Source organism: Carcharodon carcharias, chromosome 9 (assembly GCF_017639515.1).
Source record: "Carcharodon carcharias isolate sCarCar2 chromosome 9, sCarCar2.pri, whole genome shotgun sequence".
NCBI classification, from domain to species: domain Eukaryota; kingdom Metazoa; phylum Chordata; class Chondrichthyes; order Lamniformes; family Lamnidae; genus Carcharodon; species Carcharodon carcharias.
The window spans coordinates 61,074,228-61,092,286 of NC_054475.1; the positions used below are offsets into that span (position 1 = coordinate 61,074,228).

General features: G+C 44.6%; 1 protein-coding gene across 3 annotated transcripts; it reads left to right on the top strand.

Moving 5' to 3' along the window:
• The first annotated feature begins 4,202 nt into the window (after positions 1-4,202).
• On the top strand, positions 4,203-16,318 carry LOC121282140 (serine/arginine-rich splicing factor 3). Of its 3 annotated transcripts, none has more exons than XR_005943999.1 (6): positions 4,203-4,311; positions 6,766-6,973; positions 8,570-8,704; positions 10,835-11,301; positions 13,628-13,669; positions 15,051-16,318. XR_005943999.1 is itself a non-coding variant. In XM_041195645.1 (6 exons), exons 2-6 carry the CDS (start codon positions 6,768-6,770, stop codon positions 15,076-15,078), a joined length of 498 nt encoding a protein of 165 aa, XP_041051579.1. In that variant the 5' UTR covers positions 4,203-4,311; positions 6,766-6,767; the 3' UTR covers positions 15,079-16,318. The 3 variants fall into 3 exon arrangements, 2 of the variants coding, with proteins under 2 accessions (XP_041051579.1, XP_041051580.1); XM_041195645.1 differs by lacking the exon at positions 10,835-11,301 and adding an exon at positions 14,261-14,347; XM_041195646.1 differs by lacking the exon at positions 10,835-11,301.
• The last annotated feature ends 1,741 nt before the right edge of the window (positions 16,319-18,059 follow it).

The window sequence follows — 18,059 nt, forward strand, 5'->3', positions numbered from 1 at the left end:
CTGGACCCCATGAAGTCTCATGGCATCAGGTCAAACATCAACAAGGATTACCACATGCTGATTACCACATACTGCACCCCCCACCTCTCTCAGCTGATGAATCAGTGCTCCTCCATGTTGAGCACCACTTGGAGGAAGCACTGAGGCTGGCAAGGGTACAGAATGTACTCTGTATGGGGGATATCAATGTCCATTACCAACAGCAGCTTGGTTGCACCACTGCAGACCATACCGGCCGAGTCCTAAAGGACCTAGCTGCTAGACTGGGTCCACGGCAAGTGGTGAGGGAACCATCAAGAGGGAAAAACATACTTGATCTCATCCTCACTAACCTGTCTGCAACAGATGCACCTGTCCATGGCAGTATTGGTTGGAGTGACCACTGCATAGTCCTTGTGGAGACGAAGTCCCATCTTCACATTGAGGATGCCCTCCATCATGTTGTATGGCACACTACTGTGCTAAATGGGATTGACTTTGAACAGATCTAGCATGTCAAAACTGGTAAGCCATGAGGCGCTGTGGAGCATCAGCAGCAGCAGAATTGTACTCGAACACAACCTGTAACTGCATGGCCCGACATATCACCCACTCTACCACTACCACTAAGCCAGGGGATCAACCCTGGTTCAATGAAGAATGCAGGAGGGCAGGCCAGGAGCAGTACCATGCATACCTAAAAAAGAGGTGTCAACTTGGTGAAGTTATAACACAGGACTACTTGTGTGCCAAACAGCATAAGCAGCAAGTGATAGACAGAGCTAAGTGATTTCACAACCAACAGATCAGGCCCAAGCTCTGCAGTCCTGCCATATCCAGTCGTGAATGGTGGTGGACAATTAAACAACTCACTGGATGTGGAGGGTCCACAAATATCCCCATCCTCAATGGTGGGAAAGCACAGCACATCAGTGCAAAAGGTAAGGCTGAAGCATTTGCAACAATCCTCAGCCACAAGTACTGAGTGGATGTTCCATCTTGGCCTCCTCCGGAGAGCCTCAGCATCACACATGCCAGTCTTCAGCCAATTTGATTCATATCAAGAAACGGCTGAAGGCACTGGAAACTGCATAGGCTATGGGTCCTGACAATATTCCAGCAATAGTACTGAAGAATTGTGCTCCAGAACTTGCCATGCCCCTAGCCAAGCTGTTCCAGTACAGTTGCAACATTGGCATCTACCCAGCATTGTGGGATATTGCTCAGGTATGTCCTGTACACAAAAAGCAGAAGAAATCCAACCTGGTCAATTACAGCCCCATCAGTCTACTCTCGATCATCGGTAAAGTAATAGAAGGGGTCATCAACAGTGCTATCAAGCGGCACTTGCTTAGCAATAGCCTCCTCACTGACGCTCAGTTTGGGTTCCACCAGGGCCCCTCGACTCCTGATCTCATTAAAACCTTGGTTCAAACATGGACAAAAGAGCTGAACTCCAGGTGTGAGGTGAGAGTGACTGCCCTTGAGATCAAGGCAGTATTTGACCGAGTGTGGCATCAAGGAGCCCTAGCACAACTGGAGTCAGTGGGAATCGGTTGGAGTCTTACCTAACACAAAGGAAGATGGTTGTGGTTGTTGGAGGTCAGTCATCCCAGTTCCAGGACATCACTGCAGGAGTTCCTCAGGATAGTGCCCTAGGCCCAACCATCTTCAGCTGCTTCATCAATGAACTTCTTCCCATCATAAGGTCAGAGGTGGGGATGTTCACTGATGATTGCACAATGTTCAGTACCATTCATGACTCATTAGATACTGAAGCAGTCCATGTCCAAATGCAGCAAATTCTGGACAATATCCAGGGTTGGGCTGACAAGTGGCAAGTAACATTCGCGTCACACAAGTGCCTAGCAATGACCATCTCCAACAAGAGAGAATCTAACCACTGGCACTTGATGTTCAATGGCATTACCATCGCTGATTCTCTCACTGTCAACATCCTGGGGGTTACCATTGACCAGAAACTGAACTGCACTAGCCATATAAATACTGCGGCAACAAGAGCAGGTCAGAGGTTAGTAACTCACCTCCTGACTCCCCGAAGCCTGTCCACAATTTACATGGGACAAGTCAGGAGTGTGATGGGATACTCTCCACTTCCCTGGATGAGTGCAGCTCCAACAACATCAAGAAGCTTGACACCATCCAGGACAAAGCAGCTCGCTTGATTGGCACCACATCCACAAATATTCACTTCCTCCAGCACCGGCGCACAGTAGCAGCAGTGTGTATCATCTACAAGATGCACTGCAGGAACTCGCCAAGCCTCCTTTGACAGCACCTTCCAAACCCACATCTACCATGTAGGTTAAGAGCAGCAGAAACCAACTGGAAGTTCCCCTCTAAGCCACTCACCCTTCTGACTTGGAAATATATCGCCATTCCTTCACTGTCGCTGGGTAAAAAATCCTGGAACTCCCTTCCTAGCAGCACTGTGGGTGTACCTACACTACATGGACTGCAGTGGTTCAAGAGGGTAGCTCACCACCACCTTCTCACGGGCAATTAGGGATGGACAATAAATGCTGGCACACCCAGCCACGCACACGTCCCATGAAAGAATAATAACGAAAGGCAATGCATTCCAAATTGCAACAACATGTTGCATAAACATGCTTTCCTCATTTCGTCTCTGGTTCTTTCATCAGTTACCTTAAATTTGTGTCTACTGGTTTCCAACCCTTCTGCTACTGGAAACAATTTCTCTCCATGTACCCTATCAAAACACTTCACAATTTTGAAAGCCTCATGGAATCATAGAATAGTTAAAGCACAGAAGGAGGCCCTACAGCCTGTCATGTGTGTGCTGGTTCTCACCCTGTCCCACTCCCCTGCCTTTTCCCTGTAGTCCTCCAATTTTTCTCTCCCCAGATAACTATCCAATTCTCTTTTGAAAAGCCATGAGTGAATCTGCCTCCTCCACATTCTCAGGTAGTGCAGTCCAGATCCTAGCCACACTGCATAAAAACGTTTTTCCTCATGTCACCTTTGGGGTGTTTTGCCACTCATTTTTATATCTGTGTCTTCTGGTTCTTGATCCTCCACCAACTGCAACAGTTTCTCTTTATTTCCTCTGTCCTGACCCCTCATGATTTTGAATATCTCTGTCAAGGGCAGATCCTCAACCACAAGTGGGTGCAGGAACAGCAGGAGTTGGGGATGCCAAGTGCGAATCGGGAATGCTGATGCAGGTTGGAAATGCTGAGGAGTTGGGAATGCTGAGGGGCAGTCAGAAATGCTGAGCAGGTGTTGTAAATGCTGAGGGGAGTTGAAAATGCTGAGGGGGGCATTGGGAAAGTCGAAGGGAGCCAGGAATGCTGAGGGGGGTGTTGGGAATGTTGAAGGGAGTTGGGAATGCTGAACAGGGTTGGGAATGTTGTGGGGAGTTGGGAATAGTGAGGGGGATCTCATTGGGATAGCTGATGGGATTGGGAATACTGAGGGGAGTTGGGAATGCCAAGGGGGGACAGTCATTGGGAATGCTGAAGGAGTTGGAAATATTGAGGGGGGTTGGTATGCTGAGGGGGATTAAGATTGTTGAAGTAGTTGGGAAGATTGAGGGGATTTGGAATGCTGAAGGAGTCGGGAATGTTGCATGGGGTTGGGAATACTGAGGGGGGAGGTTGGGAATGCTGAAGGAGTTGTGAATGTTGCAGGGGGTTGGGATTGCAGAAGGAATTGGGAATACTGAAGGGTGTTGGGAATGCTGCAGCGGGGTTGTTGGGATTGCTGAAGGAGTTGGGAATACTGAGGCGGAGTTGAGAATATTGAGGTGGGTTGGGAATGCTGAAGCAATTGAGAATACTGAGGTGGAGTTGGGAATGCCAAGGGGGGGGGGGGTTGGGAATGCTGAAGGAGTTGAGAATACTGAGGGGGGGTCGGGAATGCCGAGGGGGGGCGGGGTTAGGAATGCTGAAGGAGTTGAGAATACTGAGGCAGAGTTGGGAATACTGAGGGGGGGTCGGGAATGCCGAGGGGGGGTTAGGAATGCTGAAGGAGTTGAGAATACTGAGGCAGAGTTGGGAATATTGAGGGGGGGTTGGGAATGCTGAAGGAGTTGAGAATACTGAGGTGGAGTTGGGAATGCCGAAAACGGGGGTGTTGGGATTACTGAGGGAGTGAGGACCGGAATGAATGGGCGCGCTCCGCCAATCAGCGGCTGGGCTGCGGGTGGCGAGGGGGCGGGGCCACGGCCTCACGTGACCCCGGCTATTTCCGTCGGTTGTGGCGCGAGGCGGCGGCCATTTTGTTTGAGCGCGAGGAGTGGGATCGGGATCAGGAGCGGAGCCGGTTCGAGAGATAGAGCAAGAGCAGGTACCGGGGAACCCGTCGCCGGGGGGGGGGGGGTGGTGGGGAAGGGAGAGCGAGGATCCCGCCGCCGGTGGAGAGCGAGGATCCCGCCGCCGGTGGAGAGCGAGGATCCCGCCGCCAGAGCGAGAGGAGGCGGAGGTCCGAGCCTGCAGCCTAAGCCTCGGGCCCTTCTCTCGGGGTCAGGCGGCGGGTTCAGGCTCCCGGGCGACCCCGGTGCGATGGGGGCCACGGCTTCCCTGAGCTCCTCCCGGGGTGGGGTGGCGCGGGCTGAGTGTCAGCCGGCGGGTGTGGGGGCCCGGCCTCTCCCTCTCTTTTCCCCCGGCTCGGGTGGGGCTCGCGGGCCTCGGCCGCCATTTTCTCCCGGCTCGAGTGAGAACAAAGGCAGCAGTGGAGGGCGGGCCCGACAGGCCGGGGGACGGGTGAGGGAAGGAGTTCTAACCAGAGCCCGGCCGGGCCGGGGCCAGCGCCATGCGGTCGGGGAACATCCCCGCCCCGAGCTCAGTGATCGGGACCAGCCCGGCTGGAGTTTCCCGGCGCTGGAGCCTGTCTCCTGGATCGTGTTCCCGATCTCTTTGTCTCAATGAAAACTCATCTGCAGAAACCCCGGGAGTTGTGACTCTGCCTCAGGGCTGGGACGCGCTCGTGGTTTTCGATGGCAATTAGATCATAAACACAACATGCAATTCTATTTAACAGACTCACTTTAATTTGTCAATTTACTCCGACGTAGAGAGAAGAAAGAAATTTAAGAACCCAAGACCATCAGTCGAATCAAGAGGAGGCTTTTTGTCCCCACCAACCTGTTCCGCCATTCAATAAGATTAAATTACTTGATCTGACCTGGTTGTGGTGTTAACTCCATTTTACTGCGTGTCCCCCCTAAACCCTTGCTCATCAGAAATGTAACTTGGCCTTGAATTTATTCAGTGACCTGGCGCACACTGCTCTCTGGGGAAGAGAATTCCAAAGATGAATGATCCTCAGGGAAGAAATTCCCCTTATCTCCATCTTAAGTTGGAGGCCCCGTATTTTAAAATTCGCTCTCCTAGTTTTGGATTCCCTAATGAGAGGAAACATCATTTCAACATTCACCCAGAGGAAATTCCTTACCTCTTGTGTTAAATGGGAGACCTCATAATATCTCTCTTATCTGTCTAGCCTTTGTGTCACCTTGGTTAAATCCTGTTTTCCTGGTGAGAACCTGGTGGTAGTTAATGGACCACACAGCAAGTGTCATCTCCATTTTGGGGCTTTCTCAGCTACAGGCTATTCTGTCAAAGGCTTAAGACCATAAGACATAGGAGCAGAAATTAGGCCATTCGGCCCATCGAGTCTGCTCTGCCATTCAATCATGGCTGATAAGTTTCTCAACCCCATTCTCCTGCCTTCTCCCCGTAACCTTCGATCCCCTTACCAATCAAGAACCTATCTATCTCGGTCTTAAATACACTCAATGACTGTGGCAATGAATTCCATAGATTCACCACTCTCTGGCTAAAGAAGTTTCTCCTCATCTCTGTTCTAAAAGGTCTTCCCTTTACTCTGAGGCTGTGCCCTTGGGTTCTAGTCTCTCCTACTAATGGAAACATCTTCCCCACGTCCACTCTATCCAGGCCTTTCAATATTCTGTAAGTTTCAATCAGATCCCCCCTCATCCTTCTAAACTCCATCGAGTATAGACCCAGTGTCCTCAAACGTTCCTCATGGGATCATTCTCGTGGACCTCTTCTGGACCCTCTCCAGGGCCAGAACATCCTTCCTGAGATACGGGGCCCAAAATTGCTCACCTTCCAGGTGCAATTTGGTCTTTGTATCCTGGATCTGGTTGGCTTTGCCTGCTGTTTTGATACAGCATTTTAAACAGACTTGACTTCCAACCTGCAGGCTCAGTTAGAAATGCCAGGGCTTTGTATGCTCGAGGTTTTTGAATCCTGAAACTTATCTGTGGAATGTACAGCATTCCAGCTGTTCAGGTTTTGCTTTGGGGAGTTTTATGACCATTCCCACAGACACTGGTCTGGAATTACTTGGTTTGTAGTGGTTTCAGCATTCCTCCTGTGGGATAGTAACTATTGTGCTGCTTTCATTACACCCTTTGTGATTTTTGAAGGGCGCAGTAGTGCAATGGACACAACTGTGTAAGGAGCTTTCATACCTACTTGATAAATATTGGGGCTAGATGCAATATTTTCTGCATTGCTTTGTGTCTTACAGAATGTTTTAGGATTAGAACATGATGTCCTTTAATGTACTCTACCTCACCAAAACAGTGCTGTCAAGTGATTCCAAATTACTTCCTGAATTATTTAGTATCGCTCGTTGTGTTGCCTATTTTTGATGTATTAAATTACTGTATTGTGTAGTTTTTTCTGGAATGCCTCAAGGCTTGGCATTACTTATTCTTTTGTCTGAAATGGGCCCAAAACTTATGTTAACTTGTCATATCCCATGTTCCAGCCATGAATCATGGTTCGTGTCCTCTAGACTGCAAGGTGTACGTTGGAAACCTTGGAAATAATGGGAACAAGACTGAGCTGGAGAGATCGTTTGGATATTATGGCCCACTCCGCAGTGTGTGGGTTGCCCGGAACCCACCTGGGTTTGCTTTTGTTGAGTTCGAAGATCCACGTGATGCTTCGGATGCAGTCAGAGAGCTCGACGGAAGGTAATTATTTATCTCCCTGATGTTGGCTTCACTTCCGAACAAGCTGTTTGCAGTTTTGCACTTTTCTGTGACTTTCTTCAGTAAGTAGTAAGGACAGTGTGCTGTTTCCTGATGAATTGAGATTTCTGTAATGTTTGGCCTGTAAGAAATGCTCCACCTAATGGTCAGAATGAGGTGGCAGCACCCAGCAGCCCTGAAAGCCTTTGATGGTTTCCAAGTGTCCATTTTGTGTGACTGCAACTTGGAGCTACTTGTCAGATAAAGTACTGCAACAGGATAGCAATTACTGATTGCGTGCTTAAAAACATTTGCTGGTGGCAAGGTTAATGCTGTAAGCAATAACATTATCTAAATGTATTAAATGATACAACTTGTGATATTTATACAATTTTCCTCATTCCAGCCTCTATTCTTCCCATTGTGACCAGTAAGATTTTGCCATTTAACTGACTTCAGTAGAGTATTTGGAGCTTTCATCCAGCAGTGCAAAAAAATTGACGTTTTAATTATTTGGATTTGAGAACCATACAGGGCAAAACAACTGAGAGCCACCTAAACATTTCCCTTTTTCTATAAAAGTGGATGGTGAATAAAACTTTGTGGAAGATTATTTTGATTTTCACACCTTCTCTAACCACACATTACCATTTAACTTGTACATTGAGCCATGTTTCAATCCCTATACCTACTTTAAGAATTGTCGTGTTGCTTGTAGAATCACTCCTAGTAAACCTATTATAACATGTGGGGTTTAACGTCTGCTGGTGCCTGTTTATGGATGACTGCCACCTTTGATGTTAAACATAGCAATATAATTGCTGTATTTGCTAAGTTCTAGACTGTACCATGTGTTTCCGTTTTGAGAGTCAGTTCATTATGAACCTGGCTTCCATTAGTCTTGGTGTTTCAGTCCTTGAATGGATGGGACCTTTTTCTGCATAACTACATTTATTCATGGTTAGAGTTAGTTAACCTCGGATATGCTATATCGAACATCTTGGGATCCAAACAATATTTCCTTCTGAGCAATTAGTTATTGTTAAATGCGTACTGGATAACGCAACAGTTCAATGCACCTGATACCATTAAACAGATCCCCATTGCTCTCTCCTGGCCTCAAAAATATCTGCTACTTAGCATCGAACTCGTGTTGTCTGTGGAACTTGGTGACTGCCATAGGAATGAGTCTGTCATGTGGGCCAGTAATTTTACTTCACTAACACCATTTGGAATCTGTGATAGTTACCTCCTATGATGGTGTTCTTGCTGTATTTCACTGGACTGGGCAAAGGGAGAGCTGCACTGAGCCCATCTTTCCCATCTTGCCATGTTCCCTATTGTTCTTTGTGTGCTTGCTCATGATGTGAAGATTAGTTACCCAAAGCTAGCTGTTTCAGCTTTCTTGAATGAGACATGATTAACTCTTCACACATAAGATGTAGGTAGCTATCAAATATTGAGGCTGCCGATGAGTTTACTGATGGATAAATCAATCTAGTGGAGATACAAAGGGCTGTATTTTGTAACTACCTGTGCCTTTGTGTTTGCAGGATGGGTTGCTTGAGCGTGAAGTGTTTGTTTGTATTGCTTTTTCAGGAATCTTTGTGGCTGCCGTGTTCGTGTAGAACTATCCAATGGGGAGAGACGCATTCGTAACCGTGGCCCGCCTCCAGCGTGGGCCAGGCGTTCTCGTGAGGATTATCGCCGCAGGAGCCCCCCGGTCCGGCGCAGGTAACACCAGAAAGCTTTGCCTTTTGATGTAGCTTTGCATGCAAAAATTCATTTTTAAAAATTGTTGTAATTTTCCATCTGTGTAATTCATGTATTTGAGCTGTTTGCTTGATGTAACAGCTACTAGTGATGGGCGACATGGTTTTGAACAACAGCCTGAATTTTCCTTATGTGTTCAGTTGCATTTTAATATGTATGTATATAGGGAAAGACTGCACATGATCCTCAAGTGGCTTGTCAGCAGGGATGTCATGATGAGGATACCTATTTAAGATGCATGTTATCACTTGGATAAAGACTGCTTCCTCGGGGTGCTAGTTGAACACCCGGTATCCAAGCTATTGTGGTATATATGGAGTTGTCCAAGTGGCTAATAATATATGCATGGACTTCCCATGGCTATAAATGCTGTGCTGTTGCTGTTAACACCAGTAAGTGCGCAACTGTGGCTAGTGATAGCTTTGACTTGCAGCAACACAGTGGTAATGCCAACCTTACAGTGGTGGCCATATATTGGTTCACATTGATTTTGATGTTTAACCTATATTCCTTGCAAGCAGTTTCAACTGTCTGAATGAAAGGCCTCCCATTGAGTTGCCCCATAATAATCAGCTTAGGTTGTGCTCTTGTATAAGGATGGACACCATGACATCCCTAGTTGCCAGGCCCAGTAGACTGTGTTTCGTCCTTAAAGCTGGAAACGCACCACATGTAAATGAAGTGGCCACCTGCTCGTGTGTTGTGGTAAGGCTATTGCCATTTCTGCTCTCTGGCACTGCTGGTCCAAGAGCTTTAACTTTTGCTTATTCATTTTACAGTGTCATAAATTATTTTGAGCTTTGGTACTAAAGCATTGCTTGCAAGGAGATAAGAATTGGTCAGTTGGGTATTAAATTGATGTCATGATTGGAAAATGCAAATAGTTTCACTCTCAGCTTTTTCTAAATCTTAATCTAAATTTGTAAAGCTGCTGTATGATCAGTTTCTAGTAATGAGCTTTTAATAATCTTCCCTTCAACAATCATAATCCACCACCCCACCCTGCAATTAGTGATTTATCAGCCATGATTTACCTGGATAGTGTGAAGTGATCTGTCCTCATTTGGCATGTAGAATGAATGTTTGAACATACCAGTTTTGTATCTCCAAAATCAATATTTTCGTACTATTGCAAAAAAAACTGGACTTGCTGCACCAGCATTCCCTTTAATTACATGAATAAAGATGGAAAATCTGATGTGAAAGTTGATTCCAAATTCTGTTTTCAGAAAATGAGTTTGCCTTTAGAGGGAATGCTGGGGAGAGAGGTCTTTGGGTTACCAGAGGTTAAGATAAAGATTTCACAAATATTTTCAAACCATGATTTCAAACTTTTCTGCTGTACAAGATGTTAATTGCTTAAATTTCAGTTGAGTAACAATCTTTGCCTAGGCTTTATCTGAACCACTGGTTTGCTAAGCTTACTAGTGCAGCCTGAGAGCTTATGCAGAGGGCGATGAGTTGAGATTATTTCTGGGGTGCACTGTTGCCTTTTGAAGCTACACTGAGGCATATTGCACTCCAGTCTGGGGTTCCTTCTGTAATAGTTTGTTGACTGAGTTTAACATGGGAGGCAGACCTTTCCTCTTCTCTGTTGTGGAAGAGTTTGCTGGCAGTAAAGTAAGTCTCGTTAAAACAGCCCACGGCTGAAAGTTACCCGTTTAAGCTCAGTGCTGATGGTCAGCCTAACTCATGGTCACATTTGTGATGCAACTGGATTTTTGACATCCAACCATGGCAGTGTTGACACATCTCGTTCCCTGATGGGGTAAGAATTCTGCTTTCCACAAAGAGGAGCCTTGTGCAGGTTAGTGACTCTTGATTATTATTTGCATTCAGAAGGAACCCTAATTAGCAGATTTATAACTTGCATAGCATGTTGCTGCATTCTGGCCAGTTGCAATGAGATTGATGCAAAAGTGTTGTAAGGTTAGATATTGCTGTTTTGCATTGTCACTCATCACTAATGGCTAAATGATTTAATAGTCAAGATTGGTTTTACTGATGGCTTGTCTGTTGCACTATTTATTTTTTAAAGATGCATTTTTATCCATTTATTTATATATTAATAAAAATGAACCCCCCTTGCAGAGTCACCATCATGCCTCTTCTCACCACCCTTCGAATCTACATTAGCCAGTCAACTAGCCCTTTCAGCGTCATGTGACCAGCGCGCCCCAATCAGCTTGGCTGGTGTCGGTATCACATGACCAAGGCATGTCCAGTCGTCAGGTTGCACCACCGCCCTTTGGTTCCCAAGCATGCTGTTTCTCAGCCTCTTCTCCAACCATGACCAATCGGCAGCGGCTGCCTCAACTGCCCGCACATTTCTGGTCAATCAGCTGTTTACTTTACTCGTTGTCTCCACAACAGCAGCCGAACACTCAGCATTTGTCTCAGCAGCCTTCGACTAAATAAAAAGCAGGAAAAAAACCACTACACCCCCCTCTGCCAACCAAATACCACGCATCTGGCAAACCTTTTCAGCAAATTCTACCTGGCCGTCAGTCCGGCAGCCTCACCTCTCCATTTCTAGCTTGTTGAAAACCAAAAGACTAGTAAGTTTTTCCTGCTTTATACAATAGTCTACTGCTGGTATAATGGAGTAAGCTTTTTGACAAGGTAAAGAGACTACAGTGTTCTGTTAGGGGCTGGCTGTGTAAAGACTAAATTTAACTTCTGTTTAAAGAAAAGTTCTCATGTATAGAGGTAGTAAGGTTTTTGCACTTGGGTTCTGAAATAACTTAAAATCTTCGTAGTGTAATGTCTTTTGCTAGATTGTACAGTCTTAAGCCTGTGGCACTTGTCACCTATTTTCAAATCTAAGTGCAAAAAATGTCTTAAATGGGCCAGAATAACTCTGAAGGGGTGTGCCATTTGCCTGAACGTTGGTGCTGAAATTGAGGGACAAGTGACATGGGAATCAGGTTAGCATTTTAAACTTTAATTCTTAATATCACCTGACTCATTGCTGTTTTAAACTTCAAATCTTTGTTCTCAAGTTTGGCAGGCCATAGCCATCATCATTTCAGTGGACCTTGAGCTAAATGGTACACAATGTAACCTTGGTTCACTTGAGGCCTCATCTGAGCTTTTACAAAAGTTAAAAGCAGGCATTTGGTTCCCTTGAGAGCTGGCCTGGCCCTGGTGATGGAAGTATAGTTGGGATTGGTGTGTCCTAGAGATTACAGGCTAAGTGAAATGGATAGTCCTTGGTGCAGGAAAAACACAGCATGGTGGAAAAAATCTCAACTGGGCACCTGGCTGTCTAGTTAACCAAAAGTGGTGCCAGAGCTGCATTGAACACAGTGGCCATGTGGTGCCAGCTGTCCAGCAGTAGCTAGCCATCTTGGTGATATTGATGTCCTAATTGCTTTTTCTTCCTTTAAAACCCAGCCCTAGATTTTTTCCACTATGAGGACGGTGTACAGTAGTGGCTTAATCAGGCAATGGCTTGTTGCTAGTTCAGCACAATGCTGTCAATCTTCCAATGGCAACTGTTATTAGCCACGTAAAAACGCACAAAGCCTTAAGCTTTTTCCCATATTGTAATCGATAATGGTAGGGGTTAATCTTTTTGCTCGGTGAAGGTGTCCAGTATTGGCTTCTCAACTCACAGCAGCCCCGTTTTCATGTAAAATTGTCATGTGGTCTGTTGTTGCCTTCAGAATTAACTTGTGTTAGTAAGCCACTACTCTGTGCATTGTGTCCTCAATTAAGTGAAGCAGGTTAATGTGCAAGTTATTGAGGATTCAGAATTCAGGCCTGCAGACACTGCAGTGAACCATCGAATTTGGAATTAAAGCCAGTTAATCCAAACAATTCAGCGTTAACAGAACACTTTTCCATGTGGGCTTAAGTATGTACAGTGTGTTGAATTGTTACAGCTATGTATCTAAATTTTAAAAGCTGTGCTAAGATAGAGCTGTTTCATGCACCTTAAGTTGCACCCAGGGATGGAAATCTTACAGGTCAATCGCCTGTGCAAGGGCATTTGTCTCTGTCAACCAAACTAAAATGGTCAATGACTCTTGCTATTTGAGCTTTCCTTTAGCTCACTGAGGGCCTCTGATGGCAGTAAGTACCAGGAGCATTCTTGCAGATGCTGGTACCACACTAAGGTCCTAAATGCTTACTGACCCTTGATCAGTACACTCATTAAACATTTTCCATCTCTGCTGCTAATCTGTAGGTTCCTTTAACGCTGTGTGCAGTTAATGTGTTCAATTGTAGCAAGAATCTTTAAAGCATTTCCTATTATTGAGGTTACATTACACCAATGCAGGGTTTTCAGGAAGGGATTCTTCATCTTGTACAGATCCACCAACAGCTGAGAGATCAGTTGATCTGTTTCCTTGTTAGTTCAGCAAAGGGTGTACATTTGTAGTTTGATTTCCTCACCCTTGCTGGTTTGTTTATCCCTTTTTGTGTAAAATAGTGTTGACCCTGACCCCGATCTCTTCATTGGCTTCCAGTATTTCACATTGCAGTTTAAAATTTTTTAAATAATTGATAACACTTTCCTGTGTCAAGCCAGTGGCTTATTTGTGATTTAAGTTTTTTTAGTAAATTGATCAGAAGTCCTTCTGCACTAATAGGCTCCAGGTTATAGGTCCAATAATGAGAACCCTGCAATGGTGTTTGGCCATCTTCAAGCTTCACCAAGCTGTCATTCTGCGTAGATTGATTTTAATCTTGAGTCAGATTTTTATGCAGGCGGTTTGTTAAACTTCAGGTACAGATATTAAAGTGTTGAATTACCTTTACTAGTGAGCAGGGGTTATTGGGACCGGCTGTGGTCGAGTAGCTTGGTACTTTGTACCGGTCATTGGGCAAGGACAGCAGTCAGTTCACTTCCTAACTGGTCTCCCTTCTCGCTTGTAGATCACCACCTCGCCGAAGGAGCTTCAGCAGGAGTAGGAGCAGGTACGAATCACATTGTTTGTGGAGTCTGAAACTAAATGATCTATGCTGGATGATGGGATGGGAATGTTTGTCTTTGGTCATTCTCTAACCTTTTCATCACAATTATTCACACTCTTTAATACTGTTCCAGTCTCATTATCCTGCATGTTCCCCCTAGTCCCTGCAACTTCATTGGGTTGGGATTGACTGAGCCCATCGGCTCCTACTCAAACTCATTTTTTTTCTAGAGCCCCTGAAGAAATCATTGTTTCAAATTATTGATTAGTTCTGTTTTTTGTGGGGAGGCTTGAATTATCAGTAGATGGAATTTGTGTGGAACATCACTTCTATCCTTGTAACTACCTTTTTAAAACATTTGGGCAAAATAGATTCCATTGTGTCTTAATTGCTTGTTACTTGAATGTTGGGTCACTCCCAGTGTAGAGTGTGTGTTTGGGGCGGTGGTGAGTATGTTTATAATAGGGGGAAGCACTGCTTTATGGTATGACTATTGAATATATGTTGGATTCTTTGCTGGGTAGAACCAGGATGTTTGCCAAAACAGGTCTCGGTAGATCTCGTGATCTAATAGCACGCTTGACTTTACTGTAGGTCCCTCTCGAGGGATCGTAGGAGAGAGAGGTCCCTGTCCAGGGAGAGGAACCACAAACAATCTCGCTCCTTCTCCAGGTCTCGCAGGTAAGTTGGAATGGTGTGAAACTTGAATAGATTAGTTTTGTTCTCCCTCTGGGTGGGGATCTGGAATTCACTGCCTGAAAGGGTGGTAGAGGTAGAAACCATCATAACGTTAAAGGGTTCCCAGATATGCACTTAGAAGTGCTGTAACCTACAGAGTAATGGACTGAGCTGGAAAGTGGGGATTAGGCTGGATTACTTCTTGTCATCTCCTGTGGACTGTGTGCTAAATGGCCTTCTTCCTAGCTCTGAATTTCTATGGCTTTCTGACTAATACAACACAAATACTAATGCTTTGGTAAAGGAGGGTTGGATCTTACACCTTGCATATTTGTGGGTTTACACAAAGTGCTGTTTCCATTTAGGTCGCTCTAGATATTTGTTTTTAATGCTGCAGGACATGGGAATGTGGCAGTTTTGGATCCTAACTACTATAAAGGCATTCACTGCATTAATTGTAACAGTCTGGATTGCGCTAACTGAATCCTTCTGATTAGTATCCAAAAATAGTGGGTATCTTGGGGATGTTGAAAATTTAGTGGGGTTCTTAATGTAATTTTAATGCTTGTAGAAAGCCATAGGGTACTTGTGCACAGAATGCAGAAATTTATAGAATGTGCACAAGGTGCTCTGGTTTGGTGTTGAAAGGACACAATGGAATCTTTTCAGGTGCTGTGTTCTAAACCTTATTTCTCTTCTGTTTTAGCCGCTCCAGGTCAAACGATAGGAAGTAAATCTGAAGCATAGTGGCCTTTGTGAAGATCCATGTACAGACTTGTCGGAGTTGTTAAGAATGTGATTTGCATTTGTTTAATAGACTCGACGTGTAGTCAGTTGCATTTTTTACCCTATTTTAGCTGTTCATTGTCTTTCTTTTCATGTATTCTATAATGTAACCAGTGATGAGATTTTCAGATGCAGAAATTGTCAAACCTGTGAATTATGGGCAGAGTTGAGCATTTTATAAAGGCAGGATTGTATTGTGGGCAGACCACTGATTGCTTACCTACTGCATTGACGTTGAGGGTGCATTTTCATCTGTTTCTGTATTCCAAAAGTGTGTCCCATCTCCAGCAAATCTGGTGGGAATGATCCCTGTCCGCAACCCCAAGTTGATCTGATCAACACAGTTTTAGTTCATCTCTGGGTTATTGGCAGATAACCATCCTAAGCCTGGTAGGCTTTTTAACACAAGTTTGTGGCATGTGCTGTTTAACCTGCCACCTGGGGTTATGTGCTGAGCGTTTTTGTTTTGTATTTACTGGTTTTTCATGTGTTTTCTAAGAGACATGCAAGCAGACATCTAAACTTTGGCTTGCTATTTGTAAATCCCGTGCTTGTCAGTTTGTGGTAGTCAGTTATGTGCAGTGCTTTGGACATCACTGGAACAGAAATAGTTCTGTAGTGACCACATTAGAATATATTGGAATATTCTATTGTGTATATAAGGAATGTGCTCTATGACATTCAATAGTAATTAATATTATCGTCAAGGTAGAGGAGTCTTGCAGGTTTCGAGAATGCCTTGTATCTTGCCAGCTCCTCATCTGAAATTGGAAGAATTGAATTGAGACATTTAGGAAAATGACATTTCTTGCTACCAGCTAATTAACTTTATCTGCATGAATATCACAGATACTGGCTGCAGCCCAAGAGGTTACCAATCAATTTGAGACGTCAGGCATGCTTTGATCAGGTTAGCTTTGAGTTGTGTGCTCACGCCCATGAGGTTGGTGAGCTGCTGTTTCCTATGCTGGAAATGCTTTATATTGAGTCCTTTTCTCATTTACTGCATTGTAAATATTGTATGTGGCTTGTTGCCCTGCCCTAACTGTATCTTGTCCATTGGTGATGTTAAGGAGAAGCTGCAGCAATACAATTTTCTCCCATGTGATCCTGTTCCTGCCTTCACACTGCACCATTCGTACGCTGTTTTGTGACTTTCTTGGAAATAAACTTTGGTTACACAACAAATTCTGGCGTGGTTTATTGATTTTTAAATGCACTTGTTATGGGTGTGACCGCTTGTTAAATGCAGAGATTCCACTTCTGGAATGGGGGTAGCCCTGTTCTAGTATTGCACATTCTAGCTCCCAGATACTGTTTAGCACAATGAGTGACCCTGACAGTGTGCATATTCACTGTTATTCTTCTATCCCCATGTGCAGTCTCAGGTTTAAACTTACCCAGGAGTGTCGTTAGAGGACAGTTAGGGATGGGCAATAAATGCTGGCCTAGCCAGTGACACCCACATCCCATGAATGAATAAAAGTCGGACATAAATTAGAATTGTTCAGAAATAGTGATCAGATGGGAAACAAGTCATGTTAAGTTTAGTTTGGACTGTGTGTAAGTTAGGGTGGTTATTATAAGGTTGAATCACTTGGCATTGTGATGATGTGACAATTGGAGACATGGCTTCAAGGGGAAAGATGAGTATTATATTTGCATATAATGTATGCAGGAGGTGGGGGTGTGGAGATGAAAGGGATGGGTGGTTGTATCAAGCAAAATATGCTTAGTAGAAAGGGATGGTATGTAGGAGGGTTCAAAGAATATATTGTAATAAACTCTGACCTGGAAGCAATACAGTGAAGGAGAATTTGTAAAAGTAAAATGCTGATGCTGCAAGTAAACACAAACAAGGTGCTGGAAATACTCAGGCTTGGCAGCATCTGTGGAGATGAAAACTAACATTTCGAGTTGAATATGGCTAATGGACACTGCCTTGGACCTTAACCCACCATTGAACATTAAGCCATTCCAGGACTGTCGCTGACTTCATCTCCTTTGGAGATCTTCCCTCCACAGCCTCACACTTCATAGTCCCCCAACTGCATATAGCCTGCTACTACCTCCCCCAAAATCCACAAACAGGACTGTCCTGGTAGACTCATTATTTCAGCCTGTTCCTGCCCCACAACTTATTTCTTCCTATCTTGACTTTCTTTTCCTTCCCTTGTACAGTCCCTTACCGCCTACATTTGTGACTTATTGACGCCCTACATCATTTCAATAATTTTCAGCTTCCTGGTCCTGTCACCTCTTCACAATAAACCCCAATTTCAAGGGAAATTGATCATTTGCCTGTTAATTCCTTTTTAAATTTGCATTGATTCTGATTCATGTTATTAAAGTAAAAATACAAAAAGTGGCATCTTGTTGGTAATTTACTGAATGGCCCCAAAATTTGGTTGTTTTGGTTTATGGTTTCCTTGGGATTCTAGCAATATTTGGTTAGAATAATGGAACAACAGATTTGCTTGTATGCTGCTGGGTGGAGACTAAAGGCCACCAAATAATGGGGAGGTAGAGGTTCAAATTTGCAAGCAAATTGAGATGCAAGAACTTAAAACAGTGGTACTTGGGAGTGTCAATTAACCCGGGAAAATGGTGTAAAAGCAGAGGGAAGGAATTCCTGAAGTATATATGAGATCTTGATCAATATTTCCAGTCTGACAAAGGAAGCAGTGCATCACAGACCTCCGCCCACCTCCGCCCCGCCCCCCCACCAATTTCTCCAACCTCAAATCCCCTTATGTCTAATTGCTTAAAATCTGTCAAATCCTTTAACTTCCAGATCTGATAAAAAGCCTGTATCCTGAAAGGTTAACTCTGCTTCTCTGCTGCTTTCTCCACAACTGATCCTGGACTCAAGTGTTTCCACTGTTTAGTCATTTTAGAAGCCGTGCTGGATGTAGTCCTGTGGATGAAG

Coding starts and splice junctions, on each gene's coding strand:
- LOC121282140 (XM_041195645.1), top strand. CDS start 6,768: ATGAATCATGGTTCGTGTCCTCTAGACTGCAAGGTGTACGTTGGAAAC. Junction 6,974..8,569: donor GTCAGAGAGCTCGACGGAAG/GTAATTATTTAT, acceptor TTGCTTTTTCAG/GAATCTTTGTGGCTGCCGTG. Junction 14,348..15,050: donor TCCTTCTCCAGGTCTCGCAG/GTAAGTTGGAAT, acceptor CTTCTGTTTTAG/CCGCTCCAGGTCAAACGATA.